This window comes from Eumetopias jubatus, unplaced genomic scaffold, assembly GCF_037043125.1.
Source record: "Eumetopias jubatus isolate StellerSeaLion01/CBP00866 unplaced genomic scaffold, mEumJub1_p1.0 scaffold_12, whole genome shotgun sequence".
NCBI lineage: Eukaryota > Metazoa > Chordata > Mammalia > Carnivora > Otariidae > Eumetopias > Eumetopias jubatus.
Window position 1 is genome coordinate 46,549,703 of NW_028274818.1, and position 14,043 is coordinate 46,563,745.

A 14,043-nucleotide genomic window follows, 5' to 3' on the forward strand; every position below is an offset into this window, starting at 1 on the left:
CAAAATATCTAAGGATCAACACTGAAATATTTTCATTGTTAATGTGTATTTTAAATATAAAATACCCATTAATATCAGTGTGAGGACACAATAAGTAAATTAAACTCTTTCCAACTACTGTTTTCAGAGGTAACTCTTGTAAAGATGAGTCTCTGCTTTTTCGCTTTCTAAAAAATTTGTGAAAGCCATTTTTTATCCTCCAGGTATGTTTGAATTTCCTATGGCTTCATAGTTAAAGTGATGATTTCAAGCAGACACAATTTTAATTGAATAAAGAAATAATAATCCAAATTTTAAATCACCATTTATGAGTTTTTTAAATACTTTCCCTGGTTTATACCTGCTTTTAGTTCATATAATTGAATTAATCAACACACATTAGTTCTTTAGCTTCAAATAAATAATACTCCTCTTTCTCAAATTTGTATAAAGTTTACCAAAATTAACCATATACTAAACAAAAAAATAATCATTAATACGATTTTAAAATAAGGCCACAGTTCCTGCCCACAATGCAATAAAGCTTGAAACATGTAATAAACTTTTAATGCCAAAACCCCAACCCCAGGCAAATTTAAAAATACCATCTAGTTAACAAGTAGGTCAAAGAATATGTTTTCATTTTCATACTATTTAGAAAATAATAAAAATAACGACACTACATATCAAAATGTATGGTGTGTGGGCCAGTGTTAAAATCAAATGTAAAGTCATAACCTTAAAATTTTCATCTTGAAAATAAGGAAGCAAATGTACTAATGTTACAAATTTGTCACCCTGGTAAAATTGAAATATCAACCCCAAAGATAAAGAAAATGATAAAAATACAGTATAAATTAATTAAAAATGAATCAAATATTTACAGTGTACCATTCAACAAAATAGATTTTTGTGTTTTCCCTATTATCTATGTTTGTGTGTATAATCATTCGTAAATGGTTTATGTATTTACTCATATAATCAAAAAAATATTTTTTGCTGAATACAGCTTTTGTCCTGTCACTTTTCAGAACGTCATTAAAATTGTTCTGTTTCTTACTGGTATGTTTGAATAATTCCAAAAGTCATAGTTTTTGGAGGGGAGTATATTTTTACTTTTTAAGCCAAGTATTCTTAATGCTTTTCAAGCCTTTCCTTTAGAAGTAAATAGCTTAGTTCCAATCCACTAAGGTATTTGTTAGTATATTAAAATAGTCAGTTGATCTTTCTATATTGCCTAAATTCCAGTCCAAAAAAATTTGAGGCATAGGAAGTATTTGCAGTGTTCTGAAATCACTATAAAAATTTCTTCTGCAGCAGTATAAAAGCTGAATTAAATGTCTTGACCTGGTTTTACTTGCATTTGTTGTAACACGTGAAATACTGCAATAAATTTTTTTTCCATAACACTTTGTGACATTCAATATGGGGTAAGTGTTTTACAGTGTTTTAAACTGGTGACTTTTATTAGTTTGTTCTCACAGTATATCTGTGATACAAATCCAGTGATTATAAAACCACAGAAGCATTTTTGGATTTTGTTGCTCTAGTTTGTTTGTTTTACTTCACTGCAATAAGCATAAGAAACTTAAGTAAAAGAAAGTTAGGAAGGGTGGCTCAGTCGGGTAAGTGTCTGCCTTCAGCTCCGGTCATGATCCCAGGGTCCTAGGATCAAGCCCTGCGTCAGGGTCCCTGCTCAGTGGGGAGCCTGCTTCTCCTTCTCCCTCTCCCTGCTGCTCTCCCTGCTTGTGCTTTCTCTCTCTGTGTCAAATAAATAAATTTTAAAAATATTTTTAAAAAAAGAGAGAGAAAGTTAGGAAGCCAAATAAAATCTAAGGATTTCTAATCTAGTTCTATGTCATTTGCTTAGAAACTGATTGTGAATATATTCAACAAGTTGAAATCCATTGAGGTTCTTGCTATAGGCATCTTTCATGGTAACAAACAAATCAATATCTTAATACATTTTATTTTACTATTTCCAGCAAAATTATCCTTAGAAGAGTCTTTTGTGTGTCAATATTCTGTGTGAATAAGGATATTATTAAACATCCTGAATGACTATCTTTTTTAAACTTTTCTTAGTACCTCCTAGAATCCGAAGTACAGAAATACACTACACGGTCAATGAGAATTCACAAGCCATTTTTCCATGCATGGCTGATGGAATCCCCACACCAGCAATTAACTGGAAAAAAGACAATGTTCTTTTAGCTAACTTGATAGGAAAATATACTATTGAACCCTATGGAGAACTTATTCTGGAAAATGTTGTGGTAAGTTTAATAGATGTGAATAGATGCTTTAAACCAGATTGGTAATTCACCCTTTTACTTTTAGTAACTTAGCCTGGAAATATATTCTTTAATAATGAAAGAAAAATAGTCTTATAAATTCAGGCCAAAAAATGAATTTCACACATATTTCATTTTATGGCCCAGGTCTAAGAATAATATTTAATGGATAGTAGGAACTCATAAATGGCCTCCTTCTAAAATTATTTTATTTTTGTGGAAATCTCTTTATCAGGAAAAATTCTAAGTACCTCTGTTATATTCCATGCATGTAACCATATATGGGAATGATTAGAAGAGTGGAGATAGAAGAATGTAAGAAGAAGAAGATAGCAGGAGGGGAAGAATGAAGGGGGGGAAACTGGAGGAGGAGATGAACCATGAGAGACGATGGACTCTGAAAAACAAACTGAGGGTTCTAGAGGGGAGGGGGGTGGGGGGGATGGGTTAGCCTGGTGATGGGTATTAAAGAGGGCACGTTCTGCATGGAGCACTGGGTGTTATGCAAAAACAATTAATCATGGAACACTACATCAAAAACTAATGATGTAATGTATGGTGATTAACATAACAATAAAAAATTTTAAAAAACTAATGATGTAATGTATGGTGATTAACATAACAACAAAAAAATTTAAAAACTAATGATGTAATGTATGGTGATTAACATAACAATAAAAAATTTAAGGAGAAAAATAAATAAATAAAATCTTAAAAAAAGATACATTAAAAAAAAAAAAAACCCTCTAAGTTTGATATGACACCTAGCTAAAAAGGGTAGAGTTGACTCTTCATGTGCATATGTTTGGCAGGAAAATTGGGTGAATTAAATGTATTATCATCTGGTAAAAGTCAATAAATTGTGCAAAGAAAAAAAATAATGATGTGATGTATGGTAATTAACATAACAATAAAAACTTAAAGGAAAAATAACTGGGAAAAAAAAGAACGATGCATTATTAAGCAGATATGAAAAGCAGTTTTTCTGTTCTTTTCAGGATTTTGAATAACCCTTTCTAATCATTGACAAGGAAACTAAAGTCTTAGGGATCTATACAAGCTAAGGTTTTTTAATATTCTTAGGTGGTACTTACCGAGTCTACAGAATAGTAGCTATCAGAAGCATCTCAGGTTTTCAGTGGTAGCCCACTTGAAGAAGAATCAATATATATGCATACTACATGACTTTTAAAAAAATTTACTGTGTGGTTGGAGAGTATCAATACTTGGCCCCGAATATGAAACATGATTAAAATGTGAATCACTTTCTGAGCTTTTGTGCAAATATCTTATTCCTATTCCTTGCCCTTCAAAATACCTAAACTTCATTACAAAATTTTTGTGGAATTAAATTTGTACAGATTAAAATAATAAAATTGATTACATTCACTTTGTAGTATAATTTTGGCCATTAGCTAGACTCCTGAGATTATCAGGTAAATAACCCTAGTGATTGGCTGTGTCACTGGGACCCTAACTCAACCACATGTGCCAACAAATATCGTATTTATTCAAATCAGTTGTAAAATGTGCCATTATTTTATGTACCACTAAGAAAGAGAAAGTACAGTTAAGTAAAGTAGAGAAGGCCATCAATTTTTAAGTTGTATTGAGGTTCATGGATATTAAAAGTTAAAAATATGAATTTTAGAATTGATAAAATAAGGATAAATTTGTTTGTTTAATCTAGTAAATATCTTTAGGGGGATTACCCCCAGGCTCAGGAATGTTGAATTTGGGCCCTCTATTACACTTATAGACCAGAAGGAATTAAATGAGCAAGAAAAGTTTAGACTTTTAGCAGGACAGTGACTCAGATATGTTTAAAAAAATAACAATAAAGTAGTTTATAAATACTAGATGAAGGACTCAAATGATGAGTAGAAATCTACTTGTGAATAGTATGTACAATCCAGATTTTTAAGTGCTTCACTTTCATAAAATCCTTGATTTTAAGCTTGAATTGTTATAACCTGAGAATTTTAAGTACAGCTAAGTGATATGGAGGTGGGGAGACGTTTACAGAGAATATGATTTATTCCTGTTTCCCCTTTTAAAAAAAGTATGCAGCCAACCAAATTTAGATTGTATCTACTGTTAGTGATTACAAGTTTTATGCTACATTTCCAAGCAACTCTTTAATGTTTCAATGCAAAAAAAAAAATATTCTTAAACTTTTTAAAGTGAAGGAAAAGTAATGCACTCAGAAGCATTCAATCATTAATTCAACAAATATTTATTGAATACTTTCTGTGTGACCAGCGCTGATTTATGCAGTAGTAATACATGAGGTAACAAAGAACTCAAAGATCCTTGCCTTCATGCAGTTTATTTCTAGAGGAGGGAGATAGACAATAAAAAAATAATAATAAATAATGTATACAATAAGTCAGAAGAAAATAAGTAGTATGAAAAATAACAGAGTAAAAAGGATTGGAATTTGGAGGGGTGCCAGTTACATTTTTTAATAGGATAGTCAGGGTAAGTCTCCTTTGGGAAGGGGACATTTGAGTAAAATTTAAAGGACGTGAGTTAGCCAAGCAAATATCTGGGGGAAGAGCATGATAGGCAGGTAAAGCTGGGATGTTCCTCTCTCAGATATCTAGAGGAAAGAACTTAAGGTGGGATCATGCCTAATATATTGGAAGAACAGGGGCCCAGAAGAAAAAAAAAACAAAAACAAAGAAGAAAGAAAAGAAAATGAAGGCCAGATCATGTAGTGTCTTGTAGATTATAACAATTTTGCTTTTTACTCTAAAAAAAATTAGAATGCATTGCAGGTTTTGAGCCTGGGATCAATGTTATCTGTCTTACGTTTTTGCAGTACTACATTGACCATTGTAATGAGCAGAGGCAAGGGTAGAAGCAGAAAGACCTGTTGTGAAGATGATTTGGAGTCTGAGGAGAGATTATGTTAACAGAGAAGGGGTGGGAAGTGGCTGGATTCTGCATATACTCTGAAGCTAGGATTTCCTAGCTAGATTGCCACTGCAGTATGAAAAAGAAAAGAGTACAGATGACTCAGATGCCTGAGAACAAAAGGCATTAATAACTGGAAGGACAAAATAGCCATCAACTGATATGGTGAAGGCTACCGATGAAACAGGATGGTGAAAGGGAAATTGGGGGTTCAGTTATGGACATGAGTTTGAGATGTCTTTTGGGCATACAAGCAGAGAGGTGAAATGGGAAGTTCAGTGTAATTGGAGTGTGGAAGAAAGATCTGGGCTGCAAATACTGGTATTTTCAGATAGTATTTGCTATCTATATGCTGATGATAGTATATGAGACTGGATGACATCACTAAGGAACCAAGTCAGATAGAGAAGAGGACCGAAGACTGAGCCCTCTCACATGCCAACATCAAGATGTTAATATTGAAGGGAAGCCAGGAAAAAGAGGTGGAAATGGAGCAACCAGTGAGGTAGGAAGGAAACTAAGAGAAGGGGGCATAGCCTGGAAGCCAAGTGAAGACATGGTTTCACAGAGACAGGGTGTCAAATGATGCCATTCCAGTACATCTAGTAAGATGAGTGCCAAGACTGGCTGTTGCATTTAGCAAGTGAAACTTAAGAATTGCAGGTAGTGTTGCCCATACCCTTTCCATCTCCTTTGATAATTTCTCTTTGGTGCCACATTACCAAGAAAGCCAGCTACCAGCTAAGATGCTACCAAACTTTGAAATTATGTGTTCTTTATCTGTACATTGTAGAGCTGCAGTACACTTGATGTTTAGTAAACTTGAGAACTTTTGTAGAGTTTCCTGAGATCTTATTACTATAAATTGCTATAGTTCTGTAGGATATGGGCTTTTGTTTCAACTCCTATACATTTTAAATTATGTTATGCAAAAGCTAGCCAGATAGTTCAGACCACAAGGTGGAAATTTAAACTATCTTTAAATAAGAGTGCTCCTTTGGGAACCAAGCTATGCAATTTTATGTGTTTTATGGAATATGATCTAAGACTATGTAATTTTAACACTATAATTTTTCTTTATTTAAGCCAGAGGATTCTGGCACGTATACCTGTGTTGCTAACAACGCTGCAGGTGAAGACACACATATGGTCAGCCTGACTGTACATGTTCTCCCCACTTTTACTGAACTTCCCGGAGATGTGTCATTAAATAAAGGAGAACAGCTACGATTAAGCTGTAAAGCCACTGGGATTCCATTGCCCAAGTTAACATGGACCTTCAACAACAATATTATCCCAGGTTGGTCATTTAATTCTTAAGTAAATAAATACACCCATAAAGAACTCTAAACCAATCTCCATTTCCTTTAGCTGCGGGAATTGATTGAAAAGTTACATGAAGAGATGGGGCACCTGGGTGGCTCATCAGTTGAGCATCTGACTGTTGGTTTCAGCTCAGGACATGATCTCAGGGTGTAAGATCGAGCCCCACCTCCGGGCTCTGGGCACAGCAAGAAGTCTTTGAGAGATTCTCTCTCTCCCTCTCCCTCCCCCTCAGCCCCTCCCCCTGTGCTTTCTCTCTCTCTCTCAAATAAATAAATAAATAAAACCTAAAAATAAAAAGTTACATGAAGAGTTGATTGCTTTAACTTCTATAAAATATATACCTTTGCCTGGATTTTACCTTATACCCAGTATATATGTTCTTTTTTTCATTCTTTCGAAGGATAAGTTAATCACAGGACCATATATGACAGGATATTAGTAGATGTTTTTACCTAAAAATAAACTCCCTTGGGGCACCTGGGTGGCTCAGTCGTTAAGTGTCTGCCTTCGACTCAGGTCATGATTCCAGGTCCTGGGATCGAGCCCCGCATCGGGCTCCCTGCTCCGCGGGAAGCCTGCTTCTCCCTCTCCCACTCCCACTGCTTGTGTTCCCTCTCTCGCTGTGTCTCTCTCTGTCAAATAAATAAATGAAATCTTTGAAAAAATATAAAAAATAATCTCCCTCCCCCAGGAGAAGACAATATTGTATACACAGGTACCTAAACTTATCCTCCCTGATAAATGGATTAAGGTGGCTACTGTTGGAGTCCTGAAGATTCGCCTAATTTGACAGAGGAGAGCTCTGTTCTCACTGCATGAATTAACATCAATTAACCTCTCTTATAATGTAAATCAATTATATAGAAAATTTTTGGTCACTATGTGCACTACAAGTTAAAGTAGTGCCTGGAACCCAGAAGCACTCATCTCTGGGAGGACACGTATCTCCTTATTTGTCAGACCATGTCATCAGCGCAAAGATGTTATCAGTTAATAAGAAGTTTTCATACCCAAAATTGAGTTCTGAAATACTGCACTATTGCATTTAATAAATGTCTTCCTAGAAAAGAAGTAATAAGCTTAAATTCTTTTGTTCTAAAGATTTATGTTAATGACTGAAATTCATCGACTGTGTTACCTTAATAATGATAGTATACCTCATTAAGGAAAAATAGTCTAAAAAAATCTAAGCAGTACTGTTTTCTGACAGTATAATACTAATTCAGCTATTTAAATTTTTAAAGCTTGACTTTCCACTTCATATTCAGCAGTATGAAATCTTTTGAAATAATTTGAATGGGGGAAAGCATGCAAGGTAAACATACCAACATAATTAGATATTTGCTGGTCTAATCAGAATCTTATTTAGTATATGTTGTTTGAGGATTAGCATGTTTACCTTATTCTCTATTCCACATATTATAACTACCTTTATAAATATTTATATCAGCAATCATTTATGGAGAAGTTTAAATTATTACAAATTTAATCATGTCATTATTACCTAACTAGCATATGTTTTCATGATTTCCCCTCTGACCTGCCAAGTCCGTTGAATTACAGCTGGAAAGGTTTTCATGTTTTTGATGTAAATTGTTTGGGAGGAAAAGGGGTGGTGAGATAAATAAAGTGGAAAATGTCATAGGTCTGAATGAAAGATTTTTGAAACCCAGAGAGACTAGGAGCCAGATTTAGGCAACACTTAAAAGGTGTACTTTAAATCTAAAATAATTTTAAAAGATGTTTATTTTCATTCTCTTTTCCTGTTCCTTCTGCTGTTTTTCATCCTTCAAACAAGTGTCTAGAGACATAGCAAATAGCTCAGGGGAAGAAATTTGTGGAAAAGGCTCTCTTCTCCAATGTCATGATGAGATCTCTAGTTCAATTTCAGACCAACTCATAAATCCAACCTGCAAAATATTGAGCTGTTGTGATTATTTTCTTAGGTTACTGAGAAGCATTTAGTAGTTTCCTGACTTGTTTCTTTCAGCCCACTTTGACAGTGTTAATGGACATAGTGAACTTGTTATTAAAAGAGTGTCAAAAGAGGATTCAGGTACTTACGTGTGCACCGCAGAGAACAGCGTTGGTTTTGTGAAGGCAATTGGATTTGTTTATGTGAAAGGTAGGTAAACATGCTCTATTTTTAATTTATCATTTATTTATAATGAATAATTTGCATTTTGCTTCCTTATTATGTAGTAATACACTATAACTTCAGTTTATTAATCCATCTAGTCCTGTTTCACAGATGTGCAAATTCATAAGAAATAATACATTATCAACGTTCAACTCAAAAGTAGGTAAGCAAAGAGATCATTTGGTACAAAATGGAATCATCTGCTTAGATTATTGAAACTAACCAAATTATCCGGTTGATTAGCATGAGCAGTGATTCTGAAAATTCATGGGGTTCAAAAGTGGCTTCTCCCTTCTTCACTAAATTATCTCTAAATAGGTCAAAATCACAAAGAAATGATCAGAGCTTCCTTTTACTTACAATTATCTGTTGTTATTTCCCAGAACCTCCAGTCTTCAAAGGTGATTACCCTTCTAACTGGATTGAACCACTTGGTGGTAATGCAGTCTTGAATTGTGAAGTCAAAGGAGATCCTGCCCCAACCATCCATTGGAACAGAAAGGGGGTGGATGTTGAAATTAACCACAGAATCCGTCAACTGGTCAATGGCTCTCTGGCCATTTATGGCACTGTAGTAAGTCACACTGAAATTGTTGATGGGCACTTTAACCGCCACAATTAATGCCTCTCTATAGGTGCCATGAATTGGAAAATTTCTCTTGCATTTCTAATTAAATCATAAAATCTTAATCAATGGACTTTTATAAAAAACTGAAACAGTGGTTCAAATTGATTATTTTTAGCCTTTTCAAAGAAATACAAGCAACAAAATAATTCTGCTGCTTTGTTCCCAATCATTGATCTATTATTATTTAGCATCATTAGATAACTTCCTCAAATCTGTATTAGAGCAAGGAAATTGAAGTTTTACAAACAAAATGACAAATAAATTATAGGGTAACTTTCATCACTAAGCTGATAACTATTTTAGGCTTTCCAAAAGCTTCAGTAATTCAGAAAATGAGTGTTGCTTTAAGTTATTCTAATTTTGGGGTCAAGTGAGTGAGCTATTTTATCTAAAAATTTCTCAACTAGACTACATATGGGTAATTTTCTATCACATTGTTGAATTAATTGAAATAATAATTAAAATATAATATTTAATGACCTAATCCAATGAACCACTCTTCGTCTCTCATTCTCCTGGGTTTTATTTCAACATCGGATGTTGTTCCTTGTCCTTTCAATTTTGAGATGATTTCTACCTTTAGCTGCTATAACACTAGTGAGACTTAGATTTCTTCATTACCACATTCCCCCTTTTCCTCTACACAAGTATTACTACTTCTGAAGTCCTTGGTACTTCTTCTAATACTACCAATGTTAATACTGATACTAATTATTTTTACCATACAATTTCAGATTTTTAAATATTTATCTCCAACCTTGCAACTCTTCCAAGTTCCATTCCAAGTTTCTTATTGAAAATTTCTATTTGGATAATACATTGACACCCCCAATTAAACATCTGTCTTCCTTCTCCCAACCTCCTCTACTTCCTGCAATTCAGTTCTCCTTTATTGACTTTCTATTAACAAATTCTCCTATTCACAAGACTTTTAGCAAAATCTGTGACTCTAATTAGTCACCAAACCTAAATTCATGGAGTACTTATTTTGTATACCATATATCTATAAATTTGTGAATTATATTCTGTGATTTATCATTATCAGTAAATTAGTTTTTCCTTTCTCTCCTGAAGTTCATGCTCTCTAGATAGAGACCACCCTTAATTTTTAAATAACCCCCATTAGAAAGGTCTCAATATTTGTTAATTTGTCCTCATTACTTTAATGCTTTTTAAGGTATCTGGAACAAGAGGGGCACCTGGGTGGCTCAGTCAGTTAAGCATCCGACTCTTGAGATCGAGCCCCGCGTTGGGCTCCATGTTGAGCATGGAATCTGCTTAAGATTCTCTCTCTCCCTCTGCTCCTCCTTCTCTTTCTCTCTCTCTCCCTAAAAAAAAAAGGAAAAAGAAAGAAAAAAAGATATATGGAAAGATAGTATAGGCATTTTTCTTCAGTGAGATAATTTTGTATAGGAGATTATAAAAAATATTATTTTTGCCTCAGTTTCCTAGCAATTATTATTCCCAGAGAGCAATAATCAGCTGTTTTGAAACCATTTAGGCTGGGAATTTTTTTCTCCTTCTTTTTCTCATTTTTAAATCTATTTATGAAGGTAAATATATGTAGTTTTGTCTACTTCCATGAAAAATCCCTTCTCAAAAATGAAATTTTATAGTAGCCTCATGGTGAAAAAAGTTATTTGTCCTGCTCTGTAGGCTCACATTTTTGTAAAGCACTGCTTATTTCCGTAGAATGAAGATGCTGGTGATTATACATGCGTAGCTACCAATGACGCTGGGGTGGTGGAGCGCAGCATGAGTCTGACTCTGCAGAGTAAGCTGCTTTATTCAACTCTACATGAACACCTGATTGGAGGAATGTTGCCTAATAAAGAATGTTCCTGTTTTTAAAGTTTATAGCAAGTATATTATCAGTAGCTTTCAGAGCATGTGTAATTTAGTTTGCTGCTGCTGATGGAGCAATTTGTTATCAAGCATAAGATTGATACAGTTTTGAATAGATACTTTTTCTATTTTATCTAACACCTGCAGTTCAAGACTGTGGTTGCTGAGCAGCAGAGCTTTCTTTTGGTTTGCAATATATTCAGCCAGGTACCCTTCATGTAGTTTACCATGGTTCTGATAATGTGCTTACAAAAATGTCATTTTGTGGCACTTTAAAATGTGTATTAAAAGTATGGTGATTAACATAACATAATAAAAAAATTTGAAAAAAGTAAAGACTAATATAAATGAATTCAAAAGTGCTCTAGGTTGACTGCTATCAATCTTCCATGAAATAATTATATATTCTGGGCAGGACTATCGTGCTCATCATGAAGCTCTTCAGTATAAGCCATCAGAAGGACAGTCTCCAGAACCACTTCAGGATTGACCTGAGGATAGCATCACTGGGTTGAGAATTTAAGTGAACAAACTTATTTTGTGAATAGGCTCAGTATTTAATGGGATAAATTTATGTTTTCTTCATTCACTTTTGAGAGATGCTGTAGGCTAGCATTTACTAAAAGTTATTTGCTAAACTACTATTATCTAAGACTTTAACTTTTTAAAATCATTTTCAGAATTTAGCATTTAATAATAGATATTTAGTAAATATCTAAGACAGTGTTTTCTCCCCAGCTTTATTGAGGTATAATTAATAAATAAAACTGTATATAATTAAACTGTACAAAGTGAAAATTTTATATATATATATATATATATTTTTTTTTTTTTACATACACTGTGAAATGATTGCACCAGTCAAGTTTATTAACACATCCATCACTTCACGGTTACCATTTTTTGGTTTTGATTGTTTTGGTGAGAACACTTAAGGTCTACTCACTTTACAAATTTCAAGGATACCGTGCAGTATTATTTACAGTCACCATGCTATACCTTAGATCTTTAGAACTTATTCATCTTACAAGTGAAAGTTTGTATCCTTTGACCAACATCACCCATTTACCCCAATCTACTCTGTTTCTATGAATTCAACTTTTTTTTCTTTTTTAGATTCCACATACAAGTGATATATCATACACTATATATCTCTGTCTAACTTAATTAGTTTACTATCTTGCCCTCCAGGTCCATCCATGTAGTTGCAAATGGCAGGATTTCCTTCTTTTTATTGCTAGACAACATTCCATTATACATATGTATACTCATTTTCTTTATCCATTCATCCATCACCAGACATTTAAGCTGTTTCCATATCTTGCTAAGACAATGTTTTATTAAAGTACATATTTATCAAACAATAGCCTTGTGGGATGTTATTAGGAAAAAACTAGAGTTCCATGGTCAAACAAGGCTGAGAGAAAATCGATTAAATAAAGTTCATTCATTTATCAAACATATAAAGAGCCCCTACTACATGCCAAGCCCTGCTTAGTTGCCAGGTTTCTTTACTGCAGATCTTTCCTGAAATGTTAATATGTTGATGTGTTATAACAGCAAGAGAAAGGTATAATATGCCATGTTTCCCAAATAAATGTTATTTCCACGAAACCTTCCTCCCCTCTTTGTTGGGTGAATGTGGGTAGGGTGTCACAATGATTAATCTCTCCTGGAAGAGTGTTCCACTGATCAGTTTATGAAAGCAAGCATTAGATTAGCTTATTTATGTGTACTGACAATAAGTTGATTTAAGTAAATGAGGCATATAGAAACCAAAATATAATTTGTTTAAAATTAAAGTACCAGAAGGAATGTTTTCATTTAGATGAAGTACTCATATTTAACTGATCATTATGTGACTGGTAGAATTAATTCAACCATGAAAGATGTACATATGGAATTTTATTGTTGAGTTAATTTATAGGCTTATAGGAAATTGGAAATGTTCAAATATGGTATTGAAATTAAGATTCTGAGCTTTATTTGACACTTTCTTTGACCATAGTAGAAGGAGCACATGAGCTCATTTAGTCATAATGTTATCATTTAGTGTTGAATGATTAATCTGAGGCATTTAATTTATTCAGCAGCAGTTTATTGAACACATAATGTAATCTGAACACTGGGAGAGAAATAGAAGCCCCAGCCCTGAAAGCTCCTTGAATAAAGTTAATATAAACATCAAGTAAGAAGGTATTGTGTAGGATGATGTGGACATATACATGAATAATGCATTAATGATACTGAGAGATTCAAACCTCATGTGAAATAATTACTTTTGTAAAAGACAACATGTCAGTAATACCTTTACATAAAATCCTGGCATATTAATGTCACAATAAAACACATTTTACTTCTACTTTTGTTTTATGTTCTATTATTCCAGATATACTTCTCCATCTAAAATAAAGCCATGACCCTGAATTATCTGATATTCATTACTTCTCATTGAGCAAATCATTCCACCATTCAGTTCAAGCCCACTACATCACAGCTTTCACCTTTCAAGAATACACAGGCTCCTCTTTGCTTACCTATTTAAATGTGAACCCTTCTGATTAAATAAATGTTTAAAACCTTGTATGCTGCTGCTGTCTGAAGTGAATCATCCTTTCAAAGCTAAATCCATCTCCATGCTATTTCCTTCTCTCCAAGTAGACTCCCCTCTTTTATGTATAATCTTACCTCTTTTTGAAAATCCAGTTCAAGCTTCTTCTTTTCCATGAAATCTTGTATTCTTTCTTGACACTGTAGACCAGTATAAACATTCTGCCAGTAGCTATATACAGCTACTTTGACATTTTTTTCTGACTTCACTTGATCTACTAGAGATACTGTCAACCTCTCCCCCCTTCTTAGAGCTCCTTCCTTTGATTGCCAGGATACCATTCTCTCTTGATTTTCTTCCT

At 33.8% G+C, this 14,043-nt stretch overlaps 1 protein-coding gene across 1 annotated transcript in view; it reads left to right on the forward strand.

Annotated features, from left to right (window-relative positions):
* Positions 1 to 14,043, forward strand: part of HMCN1 (hemicentin 1) — a 467,830-nt gene that overhangs the window by 410,165 nt on the left and 43,622 nt on the right. The window contains exons 82-86 of the mRNA XM_028121561.2: positions 2,065 to 2,255; positions 6,279 to 6,492; positions 8,509 to 8,643; positions 9,042 to 9,232; positions 10,979 to 11,060. Coding sequence (XP_027977362.2) covers positions 2,065 to 2,255; positions 6,279 to 6,492; positions 8,509 to 8,643; positions 9,042 to 9,232; positions 10,979 to 11,060 — 813 coding nt within the window. The remainder of the gene's footprint in view (positions 1 to 2,064; positions 2,256 to 6,278; positions 6,493 to 8,508; positions 8,644 to 9,041; positions 9,233 to 10,978; positions 11,061 to 14,043) is intronic.